Raw genomic sequence first — 22,478 nt, forward strand, 5'->3', positions numbered from 1 at the left:
GGAATTAGAACCCAGGTCTTTCTGACTCCTGGGCCTGAGCTCTATCCACTAGGCCATGCTGTTGCTCCCTTGGGTGTATGCATTCACCCACAGGTGCTCTTCCATGTTCACATGTTTTCTGGTGCACGTATTATTATTATTGTTGTGGTAGTGGTGGTGGTTGACATTATTATTATCTCTGCCCTGGCCCGCTCCTGGATCTTGGGCTCACCCTCTCCATACCTCAGAGTAAATCACAGACTTATTCCTGGCCTCCTAGGAACAGTGTGAAGGTGTGATGGGTTCGATGTCCTCAGGGGACCAAACAAGGAGACTTTAGGTAGCAGGAGAGAGTTGGACTAGACACTAGGAAGAACTTCCCAAAAGTTGGGAATTCAGCACTGGAACAGATGACTGAAGGAGGGCGGGGGGGAAGGTCGCCATCCTTGGTGATAGTTAAAAGTCAAAAATAGAGCTGGGCTTAGATGGGGCTGGGACCTGGTGGGAACAGCAGAGTTGATTGGACTGCGTCTGAAGCTGAAACCGAATTGGGTCTACACCTGAGTTGAGATTGGCTGGGCTGGGTTTGGAGTTAGGACTGGGGTTGAAATTGGCCTGGGGCTAAGGGATGGAGACAGAACTGGGGCTGGGGGGCATCCAAGGCTTGGGGTTGAGGTTGGAGCTGGAGTTTGGGGGCTGGGTTTGGGACTGGTTTTCGGCTGTGATTGCATCCGGGAGTTGCCTGAGATTTGGGAGTTCATCATCATCATCAATCGTATTTATTGAGCGCTTACTATGTGCAGAGCACTGTACTAAGCGCTTGGGAAGTACAAATTGGCAACATAAAGAGACAGTCCCTACCCAACAGTGGGCTCACAGTATAAAAGGAAGTTCAGTCTAGTTCAGACTAGAGGTTGAATTGGGATTGGGACTGGAGTTTAGACTGGGACTGGAATTTGGGGCTGGGGTTGGGATTTAGGATTGGAGCTAGAGTTTAGACTGGGGGTTTGGTCTGGAGCTGGAATTTGGGGCTAGGGCTGGAATTTGAGGCTGTGACTGGGTCAAGGGTTTGGGCTGGGGGTTGGCTTTGGAACTGGGGGGCTGGGGCTGGAGTCTAAACTGGGGCTGCTGTTGGACTGGGACTGGGGTTTTGGCTGGGGGTAAGATTTGGGGCTAGAGCTTGGGCTGAGGCTGGGGTTTGGACTGGGGGGAGAGGCTTGGGCTGGAGCTGGGTTTGGGGCTGATTTGGGGGCAGAAGACTGGACTGGGAGTAGAATTTGGGCATGTCACTTCACTTCTCTGTGCCTCAGTTACTTCATCTGGAAAATGGGTATTGAGACTGTGAGCCCCATGTGGGACAAGAGACTGTGTCCACCCAGATTTGCTGGTATCCACCCCAGCCCTTAGTGCAGTGCCTGGCACATAGTAAGCGCTTAACAAATGCCACAGTTATTATTATCATTATTATTATTTGGGCCTGGGGCTGGGATTTGAGGTTGGGGCTGGGGCAGAGGTCTGGGTTGGGGGTGGAGTTTGGATTTGAGCTGGTGGTGGTAGTTGCCTGGGGCAGGGGCTTGAAGCTGGGGCTGGGCCTGGAAATCAATCAGTGGTATTTATTGAGCACTTACAATGTGCAGAACACTGTACTAAGCACTTGGGAAACCGCATTTTTAAAGTTGGTAGATGCAATCCATGCCCATAAGGAGCTTACAGTCTACAGCTAATCAAGCAATCAATTATATATATATTGAGTGCTTTCTGTGTGCAGTGCACTGTACTAAGCACTTGGGAGAGTATAGTAATAATAATGATGGCATTTATTAAGTACTTACTATGTGCAAAGCACTGTTCTAAGCACTGGAGTATGATATAATAGAGATATGTTCCCTACTCACAGCGAGCTTACAGTCTAGAGGGGGAGACAGACATGAATATAAACAAATACAGGGAAGGAATATTCATTCATTCAATCATATTGATTGAGTGCTTACTGTGTGCAAAGCACTGTACCAAGCGCTTGGCACTGTACTAAGCGCTTGGATAGGGATAGTGGATCAATGTGGGCGATGGAATTGAGCACGCCCAATTTTTATTTGGTTGTTTAGCATCACACAGATCTACATCATGTGCAGACACACAAAACACCCACCCCACAAAAACTCATAACGCATCCAAAGCCCCTTTACCACCCATCACGCATCCATCCAAGCAACATTCCAATAAACATGGCACACCCCACCGGCAACCTCTGTACAGAATCTTCGTATATCCCCCACCCCCCATACAGAGGCCCAAAGCAAATACCCCAACATGGAAACACAAACCACACCCTCACACAACATACATAGCATCCAATACCAGACACACCCAGTTATGCTTAGCCTTCAGAGACACCAACACACTTTCTACCAGCATGAGATTGAAGGCCTAAACTCGCTACATAGATTCATACATTGATCGTACCCTCTCCCACCTACACACACACACACACACCTATGCCTTATACTTATTTTACACACTGCCCATCCCTAAAATTCACCAATGTCTTCACTGCAGCCATGCAATCACCTAACACAACCTTCCCCACTCTCCTGATACATATGCTGACAGTCTGGACAGAACAAAGATCACCAGCTCCACCCCACTATCAACTAACACCCACCACTGACCCACTCAAACACCCACAACAGCACACACACACACACACACACACACACACACACGACCGATAGAGCACACTGAACACTCTGCTGGCCTCCTGCTCACCATCTGCCCTCGCCTCCAATCCGGACAAACTCAGTATCAATACAGGAACGCACATTCACAAAAGACACGTGTCCAAACAGCTGCAAAGCATGCATTCAGTGTCTCACGTACAGACCCACGCAGCCTAGACTAACCAACTGTGCAGAGATCACCCTCTCCCTTCCACTCTCCCTTCCCCACCCTCCCAGCACCCCTATTCACCTGACTGAGCCCTCTTTTTCCTCTTCTCCTCCCCATCACCCCGTCCTACCTCCTTCCCCTCCCCATAGCACTTGTATATATGTTTGTACAGATCTTTACTCTGTTTATTTTACTTGTACATATTTACTATTCTATTTTGCTAATGATGTGCATTTAGCTTTAATTCTATTTGTTCTGACGACTTTGACACCTGTCTACATGGGTTTTTGTTGTTGTCTGTCTCCCCCTTCTAGACTGTGAGCCCGTTGTTGGGAAGGGACCGTCTCGATATGTTGCCAACTTGTACTTCCCAAGTGCTTAGTACAGTGCTCTGCACACAGTAAGCGCTCAATAAATACGATTGAATGAATGAATGAATGAGGCTCTTCGCATGAACACATTATACATGCGCACACACGCACACACACACACACACCCCTTTCTTAGGCCTTTACACAACACTCCCTCCACACTTACATCCTTTTCTGGACCCTCTCCACCCCACCTACAACACAATCTCCACACATCTACACAAGCACAGCAAGCAAACATAAACCACAGACACAAACCCCAAAACACACAAATACACTCTCCTGCCCAAACTCTCTCTCTCTCTCTCTCTCTCTCTCTCTCTCTCTCTCTCCCAATGTCTCTCTCACACACTCACAGACACAGACAGACGGGGATGCGGATGATCTCTGTCCCTGCCTCCCTCATTCCCCCTATAGACACGTATTTCTCTGCCCTGCTCCTGCGGGATCGGGCCCCGCCGCAGTTGGAGCAGGGAGGCCGGGGCTGGACCCCCTTGCCTCGGCCAGAAGAATCTCCGAGCCCCTCGTCCGCAGCAGACTGGAGACTGGGCTCAGGGGGAATCGGTTCTGGAGCCTCTCTATCCAGCCCCCCTCTCCCCTCGGCCAGCCTCCCCTTCCCCGCTGGGCCATGGCACCAACTTGAGCGGCTCCTTCTCCTCCTCTTCCTCCTCCTCCTTCTTATCCCCTCCGCCCATGAGCTGCGGGGCAGGACCGACGCGGAGCCGAGATGCAGAGAGCTAGTCGCTCCCCCCGCACATTCTCGCATCCCTCCATCCCCCTGCAAAGCCCACTGCTCCGGGCTCTTCCCTCTCTCTGCCTCTGTCCCTCTTGTCCCTGCCTCATTCCAGCTCCCTGTCCCCCTATCCCGGGACCCGTACTGCCTCGGGCCTGCCCTGGGCCGGCCTCTAGCCCCTTTGTCCTGCCCCTGTCCTTCTGTCCTTCCCCTGTCCTCCTGTCCAGCTCATGTCCTCCTGTCCAGCCCATAGCCTCTTGTCCTGCCCCTTGTCCCCCGTCCTGATCCTCTTCCCCTCTAGTCCCTGTCCCCCGTCCTGCCTCTGCCATCCTGCCCCTGTCTCTGTCCCCCATCCTGCCTCTGTCCCCCGTCCTGCTTCTTTCTCCCTGCCCTTGTGCCTGTCCCCCCTGTCTTCATCCCCCTGTCCCCTGTCCTGCCTCTGTCCTCCTGCCGCTGCCATCCTGCTCCTGTCCCTGTCCCCCGTCCTGCCTCTGCCATCCTATCCTGCCTTGTCCCCCTGTCCTGCTTCTTTCCTCCTGTCCCTGTCCCCTCTGTCTTCCTCCCCTTGTCCCCCATCCAGCCTCTGTCTCCTGTCCTGCTTCTAGCCTTCCTGCCCCTTTCCCTGTCCCCCGTCCTGCCTTGTCCCCCAGTCCTGCTTCTTTCCATCTACCCTGGCCCTGTCCCCTCTTGTCTTCTTCCCCCATCCCCCTGTCCTGCCTCTGTCCCTCTTCCCTGTTCCCGTCCCCCTGTTCTCTCGTTGTCCCCGTGTCCTGCCCCTGCCCTTTTGTCCTGTTCCTGTCCTCCTGTCCTGGCCCTGAACCTCGTCCTCCCCCTCTAGGCTCGTTGTGGGCATAGAATATGTCTATTATGTTGTTTTCTTCTACTCTCCCAAGCACTTAGTACAGTGTTCTGCACACAGTAAGCACTCAATAAATTGGAATGACTGCCTGACTGACTGTCTCCCTGCCCTGCCCTGCCCCTGGCCCCCATTCTACCTCTATCCCCCTTGTCCTATTTCCCTGCGTCCTACCGGTGTCTGTCCAGTGCCTGTCCCCCTGTCCGGTCCCTGTCCCCCTGTCCTGTCCCTGTCCCCCCGTCCTACCTCTCCCCCCGCCTCGCCACTGCCCCCGTCCCGGTCTCCCGTTCCCAGCCCAGCTGGGACCGGGCCGGAGAGCGGTGACCCTTGAGTTGGACCCGGCTCCCTGCCCTTTGGGGTCAAACCCGGGATTCCCCTGTGCCCGCCCCCCTGACTGGGGTCCATGCCGGGAGAGAGGGAGGGACGGACCCAGCGGCCCCCGACCCCGGGGGTCGTCGCCCCCCCGCGCCCTCCCGCGCCCCCTCCGCAGGCGGGACCCCCTTACCTGCAGGCTGTCCGCGCCGGGCAGCGGCTCGTCGGGTTTCAGGAAGCCCTGCTGCCCCCGCCTGAAAAATTGAACGGCGGCGATGAGGATGTGGTGCAGGACCAGGACCATGCTGCCGCACGCCGCACGCCGACTCCCCCGGCCTCCCCTCGCCTCCCCTCCTTCCCTCCCCTACCCCTTCTCTCCTCCCTCCCCCTGCCCCCTCCCTCCGCCCATTTCCCCTCCCCGCGCGTGCGCGCGCACGGACACACACACACACTCCAGACACACACACACACACACACACCCCAGACATACACACATCCCCCCCACACATACACACACTCACACACACACAACTCCCAACTCGGCCTCCCCAGACCTCCTGGCCCGCTCATGTCAAGGGCCTCTGCCCCGGCCAGGCCCCCTCCCCTTCTCCCCCGGCCCAGCCCGCTCCCTTTCCCCCCAGCCCAGCCCCCTCCCTTCCCCCCAGCCCAGCCCCCTCCCTTTCCCCCAGACCCAGCCCCTTCCCCTCTGACTGTCACCTCCCTCTCCGCCCCCCAACCACCCCCCCCCCCCCGCATGCACACCTGCTCCTCGCGGAGAGGGGTCCCGGGCGGCTCGGCCCCCCGGAGGTCAGAGGTCAGAGGCAGGGGGCGGGGGGGGGCAGGGGACGGGGTCCCGGGGGTGTGGGGAGGGCGGCGGGGGCCGTGGGAGGGGGAGAAGGGGGTCGGAGGCGCTCGGCTGTCGGTCCTCCCTCCTGCTGCAGGGAGACTCACACCGGGCCCGGATCAGGACCTGCTGGGTCCTAGAGACCCTCCTCGATGGACGGGAGGGAACCAAGGAGCGAGGAGGAGAAGACCCCTCCAGGACACGGGGGTCCAGGACTCCTGAGTTCCGTCCGGAGGGCTGGAATGGGGGAGCGGAACCCAGGGAGGGACTGGGCTCTCAGCCAACCCAACCCGCAGCCGTGCCCAAAGCCACTCAGTCCATCATTTGTATTAATTGAGCTCTTACTATGTGCAGAGCACTGTACTAAGCGCTTGGGACAGTACAACACCAGACACATATCCTGGCCACAACGAGGTGCCCGGGCCAGGCCCATGCCCGGCACGTGTGCCCGTCACCGGAACCAGCACCATGGCCAGCGCTCAGTACAGAGCCCCCGGGTCGCCCCCGGCTGCCCAGAGCCCAGGGAGCTGCGAAAGGGGTTGGGTTAACCTTTCGGCGCCCCTGGGGCAGGGGAGAGGGTGAGGGCCGAGCCTTCTAGGACCAGCTGGAGGCTGGAGAATCCTCTAGGCCTTCAGAGGTGAGGGCCTCCAATCCCCTGCCTCTGGACCAGGCCGCCACCTTGCAGATTCCCCGTCCAGGCTCCCCAGCCCGAGCACGGAAGGGGGTAATGGTTGCAACGTGGATAATAATAATAATAATAATAATAATAATAATAATAATAATAATAATAATAATAATAATAATAATAATAACATTTGTTAAGCACTTATTATGTGCAAAGCACTGTTCTAAGCGCTGGGGGATACAGGGTGATGAGGTTGTCCCACGTGGGGCTCACAATCTTAATCCCCACTTTACAGATGAGGTAACTGAAGGCCAGAGAAGTTAAGTGACTTGCCCAAAGTCACACCGCTGATAAGGGGTGGAGATGGAATTAGAACCCATGACCTCTGACTCCCAAGACCGGGCTCTTTCCACTGAACCACGCTGCTCATCCACGTGGATGAGCAACGACCTGAAGGGTGAGACTCCACCAGTCAGCATGGGGTGTCAACCTATCTGCAGGCCTCGCAGACCATCCTGGCCGTCCCGTCCACCCACTCCCCCAGGGTGCGAAACCCCTTCTTCTGCCTTCTTAAAAACATTTTTATGGTATTTGTTAAATGCTTACTATGTGCCAGACACTGAACTAAGCACTGGAGTAGATACAAGCTAATCAGTCCCTGCCTCGCATAGGGCTCACAGTCCCAATCCCCATTTTGCAGATGAGGTAACTGAGGCCCAGAGAAGTGAAATGACTTCCCCAAGGTCACATGGCAGACAAGTGGCAGAGCTGGGATTAGAACCCCCAGTCTGTGAACCCCGTGTGGGTAGGGATTGTCTCCCTTTATTTCTGTATTGTACTTTCCAATCGTTTAGTACAGTGCTGTGCACACAGTAAGCACTCAATAAATATGATTGAATGAATGAACCCAGGTTCTTCTGACTCCCAGGTCCGTGTTCTATCCATTAGGAAATTCTGTTTCTCTTTTATTCATCTTCCACTCCCTACCTTGGGAGAAGTTCTGCATGTCTCTGTGTTTCAGTTTCCTCATCTGTATAATGTTCTCCCTCCTCCTTAGACTGGGAGACCCAGGTGGGAAAGGGACTGTGTCAACTTGGCTCATAGAGGAGTTAACAATTATCACAGTGATGATTATTAATTATTACTATTATTATCAGGACAGTTGTGAGGGTGAAATGAGGACCAGGGAAGGCTCAGGGACACATGCCACAGCACTATCCCTTCTCCCACTTTCAGTCCCAGAGTCCAAGAAGAGCTAGGAGTGGGAGGCTAAGACCTAACCCCGTGGTGTAGTGGATAGAGCAAGGGCTTGGAAATCAGAAAATCATAGGTTCTAATCCCAACTCTACCGCTTGTCTGCTGTGTGACCTTGGGCAAGTCACTTCACTTCTCTGTGCTTCAGTTCCCTCATCTGTAAAATGGGGATTAAGACTGTGAGCCCCATGTGGGGTAGGGACTGTAACCAGACGGATTTGTTTGTAATAATAATAATAATAATAATAATAATGGTATTTGCTAAGCACTTACTATGTGCCAAGCACTGTTCTAAGTGCTGGGTAGATACAGGGTAATCAGGTTGTCCCACACCTCCTTCCCTTCCCCACAGCACCTGTATATATATATATGTGTTTGTACGTATTTATTACTCCATTTATTTATTTATTTTACTTGTACATATCTATTCTATTTATTTTATTTTGTTATGTTCTCTGTCTCCCCCTTCTAGACTGTGAGCCCACTGTTGGGTAGGGACTGTCTCTATATGTTGCCAACTTGTACTTCCCAAGCGCTTAGTACAGTGCTTTGCACACAGTAAGCGCTCAATAAATATGATTGATTGATTGAAGGGGCTCACACTTTTAATCCCCATTTTCCAGATGAGGAAGCTGAGGGCCAGGAAAGTTAAGTGACTTGCCCAAGGTCATACAGCATTGTAACCACCCCAGTGCTTAGTACAGTGCCTGGCACATAGTAAGGACTTAACAAATACCATAATAATAATAAGTTATTATTATTATTATTATTATTATTATTATTATTATTATTATCTGGCCTTCTTTCTCCAGGTTGCTGGGGCTGAGGAACCGAGAGGGAAGGGAGCTATCCTGGGGTCACAGGGCAAAGCCGCTGCAGAATAGAAGGGACTCAGTCTTCCCGGCCGCCCCTCACTGCTGGGGCCTCAGGCCCAGGAAAATGACCAGAGGGCCAGGCCCATAGGGCCTTCACCAGGCCAGAGCCAACCTCATGGTCTACTCTGTGCTGCTGCCCACTCCTGACCAGGTAATGTCACAGTCAGAGGGCGGAAAGACGGAGTGTCAGCCCTCCCTCCAAAACCCCCTACATGCACACCTCATTTTCTGGCACTCTCCCCGTGACATCTGCCGCCATGGATTATGTCCAACCCGATTACCTTGCATCTATGGCTCTTAGAACAGTGCTTGACACTTAGGAGGCGCTCAACAAGAACCATCATTATTATTAATATTATTATTATTACTGCTTACTCTTGCCCTAACCAAGTCGGGAGAAGAAGACACTGCAATCTCTCCTGCTCAGATATGTCCACCCGTGGTGGTTTCATTCATTTATTCATTCAATCGTAGTCATTGAGCGCTTACTGTGTGCTGAACAATGTACTAAGTGCTTGGAAAGTACAATTTGGCAACATATAGAGACAGTCACTACCCAACAACTGGCTCACAGTCTAGAAGGGGGAAAAACAACAAAACAAAACAAGTAGACAGGTGTCAATAACAACAGAATAGATAAATAGAAGTATAGATATGTACACGTCATTAATAAAATAGAGTACTAAATATGTACAAATATACACAAATGCTGTGGGGACGGGAAGGGGGTAGGGCAGAGGTAGGGAGTGGGGGTGATGAGGAAGGGAGGAAGAACAGAGGAACAGGGGGGCTCAGTCTGGAAAGGCCTCCCAGAGAGGTGAGCTCTCAGTAGGGCTTCGAAGGGAGGAAGAGAGCTAGTTTGGTGGATGTGTGGAGGGAGGGCATTCCAGGCCAGGGGAAGGATGTGGGCCAGGACTGGGCCGCACTCAGTGTGCAGGCTGGGCTGGAGAAGGAGAGAAAGGAGATGAAGTAGGAGGGGCAAGGAGATTCATTCATTCAATCATATTTAATGAGTGCTTACTGTGGAGATGGTGAGCTTCACACCCCGCTCCCATAGAGAAGGTGATTTTCTTTTTTTCCTTTTTTTTTTTTGTGGGCGGGGGTGGCTATTGTATTTGTTAAGCCCTTACTATCTACAGGCACTGTACTAAGCCCTGGGGTAGATGCAACTTAATCAGGTTGGACACAGTCCCAGTCCCACATGGGGCATGCAGTTTTCATCCCTATTTTACAGATGAGGCAACTGAGTCTCTCTCTCTCTCTCCCTCTCTGTCTCTCTCTCTCTCTCTCTCTCTCTCTCTCTCTCTCTCGTATTCGTTAAGCATTTATTATGTGCCAGGCACTGTACTAACTGCTGGGGTAGAGGCAAGCTAATCGGGTTGAACGCAGTCCATGTCATACCTGGGGCTCACAGTCTGAATCCCCATTTCACAGATGAGGGAACCGAAACACAGAAAAATGAAGTGACTTCCCCGAGGTCAGCCAGGAAGTAAACGGTGGAACTGGGATTAGAACTCAGGACCTTCCTAATGTCTAGCCTGAATCTTTCCTGCTCAAATGTTGCCATCTTCCCAAAGCCCTTGAAATCAGAACTGTACACCAGAACTATACCGGACCTTCCAGCCAGGGACGATTCTGAGGCATTTCCTGAGCCATACAGGCAGTCGGAGGAGAAGGAAACTGAGGTCCAGAGTTAGCAGCCGCTACCCTGGCATCATACTGCAGGACAGAGGCAGAGCCAGTAGCGGAACCCAGGCCGTAGGTTGGTTGGACCCAAGCTGTCTCTCCCAATTCCTAGACTCCTGCCCCTCCATTTTCCCAGAATTTCCGTCTCCTGGCTATTTCAGAAGACGGGACATCACTGCCCTCCATTGCAAGCGAAAACGCCCCACCTCCCTTCTCCCATCCCCAATCCGGAATCCCCCACCCCCATCTCACGTTTCTCCCCCGCCTGCCAGAAGGGTGGGGGCTAGGGAATGTAGAAGATCCGCGTGCCCCCTCCCACCCCCCGGAGGAATCCACCCTCCCCGGCTTTCAACCGAACCAAAATAGCCCATGATTCCTATCCCACCCTGCCCAGGGAATAAATCAGCCCCGCCACCTCGCCCCGGGGTGGCTTTTTGACTATTTCTATTTATTGCCAACTGGCAGGGACTGCTGGGGGTCATCTGGAACGGCCCCGTGGGCCCAGAGCGGAGATTGTGGATTCAACCTCCTTCCCCGTCTCACAAACAGCTCACAAACAGTTTCGGTGGCTAACTAAAATCCCTCTTACTGCAGCTCCAAGCCCTTATCCAAAGCTCCTGGCCATAACAGAGACCTTAGGAGGGACCTGCAGAGTCCCCTATTTAATCAATCAATCAATCGCTCACATTTATTGAGTGCTTACTATGTGCAGAGAATTCAGGAGAGAGAGCCTGTTCGGGTCCCATCCCCTCCTCCCCTGACCCTTCTGCCTACCCCCAGCCCTGCCCCAGCTTCTGTTCCTGTCCCTGCCCCTGCCCTCAGCCAAGTTGGCAGGGAATGTGTCTGTTATATTGTACTCTCCCAAATGCTTAGGACAGTGTTCTGCACACAGTAAGCACTCAATAAATAATAATAATAATCATTATGGTATTTGTTAAGTGCTTAATATGTGCCAGGCACTGTTCTAAGTGCCTGGTAGATACAAGGAAACCTGTTTGGATGCAGTCTCTGTTCCACACGGGGCTCATAGTCTCAATCCCCATTTGACAGTTGAGGTAACTGAATCCCAGACAAGTGAAGTGACTTGCCCAAGGTCACATAGCAGACAAGTAGCAGGGCCTGAATTAGAACCCATGACCTTCTGATTCCCAGGCCTGTGCTGTATCCACTACACCACGTTATGATTGACTGAAGGTGAGAAGGGCTTCTGGCTGGCTATTCATGTTTCTGATCATTTCAGTAGTTAGAATTCTGGCTGGTTTGCTGGCTTCTGGGGACTGTCACTGAGTTCTGCTGGTCCCAGGGCCCTTAGGCTGCCCTGACATAGAACGGGACCTGAACTTTTCAGGCAGCATGGGCCAGGGCATCAGCAGGCTGCAGCCCAAGAGGCTGGCACCCTATGTTGTGGGGGGCAGAGGGCAGCAGACTGAGTCCTGGGGGGTGCAATCAATCAATCAATTGCATTTATTGAGTGCTTTCTGTGTTCAGAGCACTGTACTAAGCACTTAGGATAGTGCAGTATCACAGAGTAGGAAGACAACGAGCTTACAGTCCAGAAGGGGAAACAGACATTAATATAAATAAATAAATTATGGTTATGGACAGGAGTTCTATGGGGCTGAGAGAGTGGGGTGATAAAAGGTGCAAATCTAACTGCAAGGGTGACACAAAAGGGAGTGGGAGAAGAGGAAATGAACATCTAGTCTGGGAAGGCCGCTCAGGGATCACATAACTAGCAGACTGCACCCTGGGGGGACCAGAAGGCTGAGTCCTGGGGGGCAGTAGGTTGTGTTCTGGGGAAGACAGAAGTCTGCGTCCCTGGGGGGACCAGTAGTCTGCATCCTGGGGGCTAGCAAGCTGTGTTCTGGAGAAGCCAGAGGCTATATCCTGGGCCTAGCAAGCTGCATACCGGGGCCGGTGTGGGGAGGTAGTAGCAGGGGGACAGGGGAGAACAGAAGGGTACATCTCAGGGGCCAGCAAGCTGCGTCCTGGGGGAGCCAGAAGGCTGTGTCCTGGGGGAACCAGCAGGTTGTATCCTGAGTCCTGGGGGGGACTAGTAGGCTGCATCCCAGTGACCAGCAAGCAGTGTCCTGGGGAAGCCAGAAGGTTGTGTCCTAGGGAGACCAGCAAGCTGTTTCTTGGGGGAGCCAGAAAGCTGCATCCTCGGTGTGGACCAGCAGACTGTGCCCTTAGGAGGACCAGCAGGTTACAACCCAGGAGCCAGCAAGCTGTGTCCTGGAGAGACCAGCAAGCTCTGTCCTGGGGGAGCCAGAAGGCTGTATCCTTGGTGTCCTGAGCCTGGCATGACTCTGCCCAGCCAGCCAGCATCTGGGTGGCTCTGAGCTCCTGAAGGACCTGGCCTATCCCTCTCTTGCCCCTCCCTCCCAAGGTTGGCAGCCTGAACGACTGGATCATTTAGTCTTATCCTGGGGCACCTCAAGGCCACGGGCAACATCCAGCACTCTGGTGGGACTCAGCATCCCTCGAGTCTCACCAAGGGTGACGATGGCCTGATGGGCCCTTCGCTGTTGCCCTGCCCTTGGAGGAGTGGACACGGGAGGAGCCCTTCCCATCCTAGACTCCCTGCAATGGCTGGGAGGTAGGCAGTGGGGGCCGCAGGTGTTCTGGGAGGTGGCATCTGGTGAGGACTTCCCTTAGTACTAATGAGGCAGTGCCAGGGCATGTCTGGCCAGTGGTAATAATAATAATAATAATGGCATTTATTAAGCACTTACTATGTGCAAAGCACTGTTCTAAGCGCTGGGGAGGTTACAAGGTGATCAGGTTGTCCCACGGGGGGCTCACAGTCTTCACCCCCATTTTACAGATGAGGGAACTGAGGCCCAGAGAACTGAAGGGACTTGCCCAAAGTCACACAGCTGATAATTGGCAGAGCTGGTATTTGAACCCATGACCTCTGACTCCGAAGCTCGTGCTCTTTTCCACTGAGCCACGCTCCAGGCACAGTGGTAGAATTGCCAAGAGGGAGCAAGGGTGATACCATAGCAATAGTGTGCTCCAGGACATTTTTTTCCTAGTATTTGTTAATAATTATTATGGTATTTATTAAGCGCTTACTGTGTGCCAGGCACTGTATTAAGAGCTGGAATCGATACAAGCAAATGGGTTTGGACACAGTCCCTGTCCTACGTGGGGCTTACAGTCTTAATCCCCATTTTCCAGATGAGGTCACTGAGGCATAGAGAAGTGAAGTGACTTGCCCAAGATCACTCAGCAGACAAGTGATGGAGTCGGGATTAGAACCCAAGACCTTCTGATTCCCAGGTCCGTGCTCTATCCACTACACCATGTTGCTAGCGCTTACTATGTGGCAGGCACTGTTCCAAGCGCTTTGGTAGGTACAACCTAATCAAGTTGGACACAGTCTATGCCCCATAGGGGGGCTCAAGTTCTTAATCCCCATTTTACAGATGAGGGAACTGAGGCCCAGAGAAATGAAGTGATTTGCCCAAGGTCACACAGCAGACAAGTTGCAGAGCTGGGATTGGGACCCGGATCCTTCTGACTCCCAGGCCTGGGCTCTTTCCACTAGGCCACACTGCTTCTCAGACCATTCCCCAGCCTCCTCCTCCCCGAACCCCGCCCACCCCCACCCCCAGGCCTGGACCTCCATATGCACCTCCAACAGGGAATCCTCCTTGATTGATTCCTGCTCTTCCTCTCATAAGATTCCCTCCAACGACTCCCCTCTTTCACACAGTCACCGACCTCCACACACCACCCTTCCCGGTCTAGACTGTAAATTCCTTGTGGACATGGGACGTATCTATCAACTCTGTTATACTGTATTCTCCCAACTACTCAGTAAGCACTCGGTAAATTAGATTGATTGATTGATTGGTTGATTCTGGCTTCCAGCCCACACCGTTCCCGCCCCCGCTCCTGGACCTCTCTATTCTATTTATTTTATTTTGTTAGTGTGTTTGGTTTTGTTCTCTGTCTCCCCCTTTTAGACTGTGAGCCCACTGTTGGGTAGGGACTGTCTCTATATGTTGCCAATTTGTACTTCCCAAGCGCTTAGTACAGTGCTCTGCACATAGTAAGCGCTCAATAAATACGATTGATGATGATGACCTCCTTCTCCCAGTCTTCCCTAAACCACATTCCACCTCTCCATCTCACCCATCCCTTCCTGGAAACCTCCGCATTGATCCAAACCAACTCTAGTCATTCCATAATCCTCTGTTAAGCACAAATCCTTGTGTTTCTCTTGTTCGTGTTCTTTGTTACTACAGCTATGAGCACTGAGTTTGCTTTTTTGCCCCGCATACTTTTTGCTTGTACGTGAGTCTGTCGGAGCTTTTTGTCAGATTGTGGGTCTTTCAGAGGGGAGAAACGGCTTCCCCTCTCTCTAACCCTCTCCCGGCATCCAGTACAACTGTGTGTGTGTGTGTGTGTGTGTGTGTGTGTGTGAGAGAGAGAGAGAGAGAGAGAGAGAGAGAGTGAGAGAGAGAAAGAGAAAGTGTGTGTGTGTGTGTGTGTGTGTGTGTTATTTCATCAGTGTGCAGCGCCAAATCCGCTACTAATTCGGGGGGCTGGACCTTCTCCCTCCTTCCCCCGCAGGAACAGCCAAGAAGTGGCACTTGGATCCTAGTTTTGTTTCCAGCTCCCGGCTCCTGTGACTGGCCAAGTGGCTCCTGAGACAGAGACACCTAACCTCTGCCCCATCCCTTTCTCCTGGGACCCGCCCAGCCCATTGACGCACCCCTGTCAACCCAGCCATCCCTCTGCCTCTGGCCAGGTCTGCCCCCTCAGCCAACCCGCTGAATGGGACCTGCGAATCCAACAATCCCATCTGTCGTGGGCAGAAATCTCTTCTTTCTTTTTATGGTATTTGTATTTGTTAAGCACTTACTATGTGGCAGACCCTGTACTGAACGCCGGGAGTAGATACAAGCTAATCAGGTTGGACACAGTCCCTGTCCCCCATGAAGCTCACAGTCTTGATCCCCAAGTAACTGGGGATGAAGTACAGATGAAGTAACTGAGGCACAGAGAATTATTATTATTATGGTACTTCTTTATAATAATAATAATAATTATTATTATTATTATTATACTAAGCATTTACTACTTGCCAGGCACTGTGCTAAGCTCTGGGGTGGATACAAGCTAATCGAGTTGGACATGGTCCCTGTCCCACATGGGGCTCACAGTCTCAATCCCCGTTTTACAGATAAGGGAATTGAGGCACAGAGAAGTGAAGTGATTTGCCCAAGTTCACACTGCAGACAAGTGGTGAAACTGGGATTAGAACCCTTGACCTCATGACTCCCAGGACCATGATCTAGTCATTATGCCATGCTGCACTTATTATATTCTAAGCACTGTTGAAAGTACTGAGGTAGGTATGCAGTCCCTGTCCCACATGGGGCTCACAGTCTCAATCCCCATTTTAATGGATGAGGTAACTGAGGCCCAGAGAAGTAAGGTGACTTGCCCAAGGTCACACAACAGACAAGTGGCTGAGCTGGGGTCAGAAGCCACGTCCTTCTGACTCCCAGGACCACTAGGTCATGCTGTTCTCAATCTGATTTTGTAATTTAACCTCAATCCTTCTCACTGTAGGGCAGGAAGCAGAGGCCGGGGTTGCAGGATGCTCTCAGTGTGGCTTAGTGGAAAAAGCCTGGGCTTGGGAGTCAGACGACATGGGTTCTAATCCCAGCTCTCCCACTCTCTGTGCCCAGTTACCTCATCTGTAAAATGTGGATTAAAAGTGTGAGCCCTATGTGGGACAATCTGCTTACCCTGTATCTACCCCAGTGCTTAGAACAGTGCTTGACACATAGTAAGTGCTTAACAAATACCATCATCATTATTGTTATTATTATTACTCCCACCTTCTGGATGAAGGTGGAACTCTGCTGTGGGTCCATCTGCAGTGACCCCCGGGGTGCAGACATCCCAACTCCCGGGGAGATGGGGCTGTTCAGGGCTCCCTTTTCCCATACCCTTCCCTTCCTCCTCCTTCTACCACCCCCTTCCTCAACACCTTCCTCCCACTCTCCTGGAACCCAAGAACGCTCTGGGGGTGTGTGTTTATGTATGGTGGCGGGGGGTCTCGGATCCAACTGGATCTGAGAGAGGCACCCCGTGATCCATAGTTGATAGAGCATAGGCCTAGGAGTCAGAAGCCATGGGTTCTAATCCCACCTCCACTATTTGTCTGTTGTGTGACCTTGGGCAAGCTTCATGCCTCTGTACCTCAGTTACCTCATCTGTAAAATGGGGATTGAGACTTTGAGTCCCATATGGGACAGGGACTGTGTCAAACGTGATTAGCTTGTATCCCCCCTCCCCTCATTCAACTCCAGCGCTTAGTACAGTTCCTGGCACATAGTAAGCACTTAAGAAATAGCATGATAACCTTGGGTGTGTGTTGGGGAGGGAGGCATCCCGTGCTCCTGGACCAATCCTGGAGGGAGGGGTGTGTCGGAGAGGGACCACGTGATCCTGTACCAACCTGCTGCTTCCTTGCCTTGGACATCCACTATCACGGGCCGGTTCCTCTGGCCATTCAGCACCCTGTCCAACCCCACTCTCAATCTCTAAACCAGCCCTGTGCCCAGCGCCAAGCCCAGAACAATGCCCAGACCCAAGCCTGGGGCCAAGTCCAGCCCCGTGCTCAATCCCTGCCCATTACTGTGCCATACACCAAGCCCAATCCCATACCCAGCCCCGTGCCTGATCCTCTTCCAACTCTGTGCCAGGGGCCAAATCCAATCCCGTCCCAGGCCCGGTACCAATCCCCGTCCAGTCCTGTGCCTAGCACAAAGCCTAATTCCTGTCCACCCCTGTGCCCGGAGACAAACCCTATCCCATGCCCAGGCCCGTGCTCAATCCCTGCCCAGCCCTGTGCCCGGCTCCAAAATCCATAATAATAATAATAATAATAATGGCATTTATTAAGTGCTTACTATGTGCAAAGTATTGTTCTAAGCGCTGGGGAGGTTACAAGGTGATCAGGTTGTCCCACGGGGGGCTCACAGTCTTAATCCCCATTTTACTGATGAGGGAACTGAGGCACAGAGAAGTTAAGTGACTTGCCCAAAGTTACACAGCTGACAAGTGGCGGAGCCGGGATTTGAACCTATGACCTCTGACTCCAAAGCCCGTGCTCTTTCCACTGAGCCACGCTGCTTCTCGTAAAATAATAATAATAATAATGATGACATTTGTTAAGCGCCTACTATGTGCGAAGCACTGTTCTAAGCGCTGGAGGGGATACAAGGTGATCAGGTTGTCCCTTACGGGGCTCACAGTCTTAATCCCCATTTTACAGGTGAGGTAACTGAGGATCAGAGAAATGAAGTGACTTGCCCAAGGTCACACAGCAGACATGTGGCGGAGCCGGGATTAGAACCCATGACCTCTGACGCCCAAGCCCAGGCTCTTTCCACTGAGCCACGCTGCTTTTCAATCCCATGCCCAGCCCCGTGCCAGCGTGCAACAAGACTGCCTCCCGGTGGACACCCACCCAACTCGGTTCTGTTCCCCAGGAAATCCCCCCTCCCCTCCGACCCCCGGGCCTCCTGGACCCAGGCTTTCCCGCCCGCCACTCGATGGCCCGGGGCTCTTTTAGTCGCCTCCCTCCCTCCTCCGGAACCGGACTGGTGGCGCGAATGCGAGGGCCGTCCACAGTGCCATTTCGGGTGAGCTAGACCTGCTTCTTGGTGGGGGCTTCTTGGTGGGGGGTGGGGGTGAGGGGGGACTTTCTTGGCGCATCGGAGAAGGGGGCCTCCCCCGCTCCCTGAGTCCGCAGGTCCTGGGCTTGCCATAATAATAATAATAATAATAATGGCATTTATTAAGTGCTTACTATGTGCAAAGCACTGTTCTAAGCGCTGGGGAGTTTACAAGGTGATCAGGTTGTCCCACGGGTGGCTCACAGTCTTAATCCCCATTTTACAGATGAGGGAACTGAGGCCCAGAGAAGTGAAGTGACTTGCCCAAAGTCACACAGCTGACAAGTGGCGGAGCCGGGATTTGAACCAATGACCTCTGACTCCATAGCCCGGGCTCTTTCCGCTGAGTTACGCTTCCTAACCCCTAAGGGGGACTCAGGGAAAACAGCGCCACCCTCATTCCGGGTTTGGGGCTCCTACAGTTTTTATGGCATTTCTTAAGAGCCTACTATGTGCTAATCACTGTTCTAAGCGCTGGGGTAGATACAAGATAAATAGATTGTACACAGTCCCTGTCCCACAGAGGACCCACAGCCTAAATAGGAGAGAGGAAGATTTAATCTCCATTTTACAGATGAGGTAAATGAGGCACAGAGAAGTGAAGTGACTTGCCCAAGGTCACACAGCAGACAAGTGGAAGTGTCGACATTAGAACCCAGATCCTTTGACTCCCGGGCCCGTGCAATGCACATCGGTTCCCAGATCCCAACAAGTGGTAAGACCCCTAGAAATCATCCTGGGCAACTTCTGTTTTTGGCGGAAAAATGCAGAAAAAGGGTCATTTGTCCTTAAACACCCCAGGGACGGAATCTCTCCCTCCCTCGATCGCCGGTTCCATTGTCTGAATGCTACCGCTCCTATGCCCACAATATTCAGGAAGTCCTTCCTCCTGCCTAACTGCAAACTGTCCTGCTGTCTAGTCCTGTTTTCCCCTGTCCAGTCCTCCTCTGTAGAGAGGGAGACCAGCTGATCTCCACAATCTAGGAGACAGACACTCAGTCACCTCTCCAGGCCAGACACCCAAGCAGTGTGGCCTAGTGGATGGAGCACTGGCCTGGGACTCTGAAGGTCATGGGTTCTAATCCCGGCTCTGCCACTTGTCTGCTGTGCGACCTTGGGCAAGTCACCTCACTTCTCTGTGCCTCAGTTCCCTCATCTGCAAAATGGGGATTGAGACTGTGAGCCACACGTGGGACAGGGATTGTGTTCAACCCGATAACCTCAGCACTTAGCAAAGTACCTAGCACATAGTAAGCACTTTAACAAATAGCGTGGCTTAGTGGAAAGAGCACGGGCTTGGGAGTCAGACGACGTGGGTTCTAATCCCGGCTCTGCCACTTGTCTGCTGTGTGACCTTGGGCAAGTCACTTCACTTCTCTGTGCCTCAGTTCCCTCATCTGTAAAAGGGGATTAAGACTGTGAGCCTCACGTGGGACAACCCGATCACCTTGTACCTTCCCCAGGGCTTAGAACAGTGCTTGGCACAGAGTAAACGCTTAACAAATACCATCATTATTATTATTACCACAGTCATCATCGTCATCATCAGAGATGGGCTCCTCCACATTTCTGGGTCCCACGGGCTGGGGGGTGAGGCAGGGAGGGGGCAGGTTCTAGCTCCGTACAGAACTTCCTTGGGAGTCTTGCGTTCTGCACGCCTCCCACCCCTCTCCAGCGAGAGACCTTTCCCTCTGCCCCCCGACCTCCTCATCCGCTGGCACGCTGGTAGCCTGGGGGACGCGAGTCAACGTTGCTACGGCTCCTGTTGTCATGGCAGCTGAGCTCCCTCACTGCAGCGTCCTAGCAACGGGAAGAGGAGAGGGAAGCTCCGCCCTCGGCTCCAGGAGCTGGAACGGGGCCAAGCAGGGGCGGGGGAGGAGATAGTGGGGAAGTTGGGGGAAGGGAAGAGAAGGAGAAGGGGACCGGGCTGACCGATGGCACCGGGGCCTGATAATGGGATGGAAGAGAGAGGGGGCTGGGACGGTCACCCCTGGATATTTGCCCCACGGGCTGGGTTGGAGGAGCAGTCCAGCCCCGGGAGACACACACCTCCGCAGAGTCGGAGTAGCTTCAGGACAAAAAAAGACACCGAAAGAGTCCCAGAGAGAGAGAGAGAGACAGGTTCACACACCAGAGACAGAGAGCCAAGACACACAGAGAAAAAAGGAGACGGATGCACTTGTACAAATCAGAGACAAAAAAAGGCAAAGACCAACAGAGATAGGAAGCGAGAGGATAAAGTCTAAGACACAGCGAGGACAGGCAGAGAAAGGTACAGATGTAGAGAATTAGGCAAAGAAGACCGAGGGACAGATAAATGGGGGAAAGAGAGGGAGAAAAGGACAATGAAAATGTTTGCCTCCCCCACTCTTAAATGTGAGCTCGTTATGGACAGGGAATGTTACTGTTCATTGTTGTATTCTACTTTCCCAAGCACTTAGTACAGTGCTCTGCGCACATTAAGCGCTCAATAAATACAATTGAATGAATGAATGAATGAATGAAAGAGAGGAACAGACAGAAAAGTGATGGTCCAGTGATCAGCCCCTAAAAAAACATTTGCTATTTCTATTTCAATTCATCCTCTGTCTCCCCATGCAGTCCCCACCCCTACCCCACGTTTGGACAAGTCACTTCACTTCTCTGGGCCTCAATTACCTCATCTGTAAAATGGAGATTAAGAGTGTGAGCCCTATGTGGGACAGGGACTGTGTCCAACCTGATTGTCTTGTATTTACCCTAACACTTAGAACAGTGCTTGTCACATAGGAAGTGCTTAACAGGTACCATATTATTATTGTTAATAGGTGAAGTGACTTGCCCAAGGTCACACAGCAGACCAGTGTCAGAGCTGGGATCAGAACCCAAGTCCTCTGACTCATTTGTTCATTCATTCATTCAATCGCATTTATTCAGTGCTTATTGCGTACAGAATACTGTACTAAGCACTTAGCAGTGTCCAAAACAACAATAACAGACACACACACTGCCCACAGTGAGCTTACAGTCTAGAGGGGGAGGACAGACATCAATACAGATAAATAAATTATAAATAGGTACATGAGGCTGAAAGGGGGGAAGAGCAAAGGGAGCAAGTCAGGGCAATGCAGAAGGGAGTGGGAGAATAGGAAAGGTGGGGGACTAGTCTGGGAAGACCTGTTGGAGGAGATGTACCTTCAATAAGATTTTGATTTGGAGGCGGGGGTGCTACGTGCTCTCAATTAGGCCATGCAGCTTCCTGTTGTTCCTTGTAGCAGCAACTTGTAGGCTAGCCTCAATCCCTTTTTTTGCAAGAGTAAATCTCTCTGTGTGTGTGTGTATGTGTGTGTGTGTGTCCTGTCTCCCCATTTGGGCTGTCAGTCTACAGTCCTTCAAGGGTCCAGAGAAGTGGAGGGGTCTCCAGAAACCACCCGAGGCCTCCTGCCTGTGGGGTGACTTCCCTTCTCTTCATCTTTGCCTTTCACAGCAGAAGAAATGTCTCTGTTCTCTTTGGGGGGAAAGCTTCTCCCTACTCACTGCCTGCCACACTTCATTTCATTTGCCTTTCCTCCCTGACTTTCCACCCCAGTAGAAGCCCTGTCCACCCCAAACCAAGACCAACTCCTGTGCTCCCAGCCCCCGGCCTCTGAAGGCTCCAGGGGACCCTGTCCTTCTTTCCTCCCTGGACAGGAGGGGTGCCCTGAGCAGCCAGTTGAGGAAGCAGGTGAAGACACCCTTTCTGGGTACCTTTTGTGCAGAAGAAGCTAAGACCCAAACCCAGCAAGGGCTCAGCAGCCCCAGAGACCTGGGATAATAATAATGGGATTTGTTAAGCACTTATCGTGTTCCAGGCACTATACTAAGCACTGAGATAGAGCTAAGCAAATCGTTTGGGGCACAGTTCCTGTTCCAAGTGGGGCTCCACGTGGCTCACAGTCTCAATCTCCATTTTTTACAGATGAGGTAACTGAGGCACAGAGAAGTGAAGTGACTTGCCCAAGATCACAGAGCTGAAAAATCGTATAGCTGGGATTAGAACCCATGACCTCCCCCTAGACCGTGAGCTTGTTGTGGGCAGGAATGTGTCTGTTGTTATATTGTACTTCCCCAAGCACTTAGTTCAATGCTTTGCACATAGTAAGCACTCAATAAGTATGATTGAATTAATGAATAACCTTCAGACTCCCATGCCCATCTTCTATCCATTATGCCATACTGTGACAAAGTGGATATGGAGAGGGGCCCTAAGAGGGAAAAAGGGGCTTGAGAGGGTCACACAGTCATACATGAGCATGGATGCACACACACACACATACACACACACAGCCTCAGATGGTTACATATTGATAAAAAATCATATTGACACACATCC

The 22,478-nt window shown here is 52.2% G+C and overlaps 1 protein-coding gene across 1 annotated transcript in view; it reads right to left on the reverse strand.

The window, feature by feature from the left end:
• The window catches only part of PDE2A (phosphodiesterase 2A), a 156,104-nt gene that overhangs the window by 103,542 nt on the left and 30,084 nt on the right, over window positions 1-22,478 (reverse strand). Inside the window, exon 2 of the mRNA XM_038766628.1 lies at window positions 5,331-5,391. Coding sequence (XP_038622556.1) covers window positions 5,331-5,391 — 61 coding nt within the window. The remainder of the gene's footprint in view (window positions 1-5,330; window positions 5,392-22,478) is intronic.

This window comes from Tachyglossus aculeatus, chromosome 2 (genome assembly GCF_015852505.1).
Source record: "Tachyglossus aculeatus isolate mTacAcu1 chromosome 2, mTacAcu1.pri, whole genome shotgun sequence".
NCBI classification, from domain to species: Eukaryota; Metazoa; Chordata; class Mammalia; order Monotremata; family Tachyglossidae; genus Tachyglossus; species Tachyglossus aculeatus.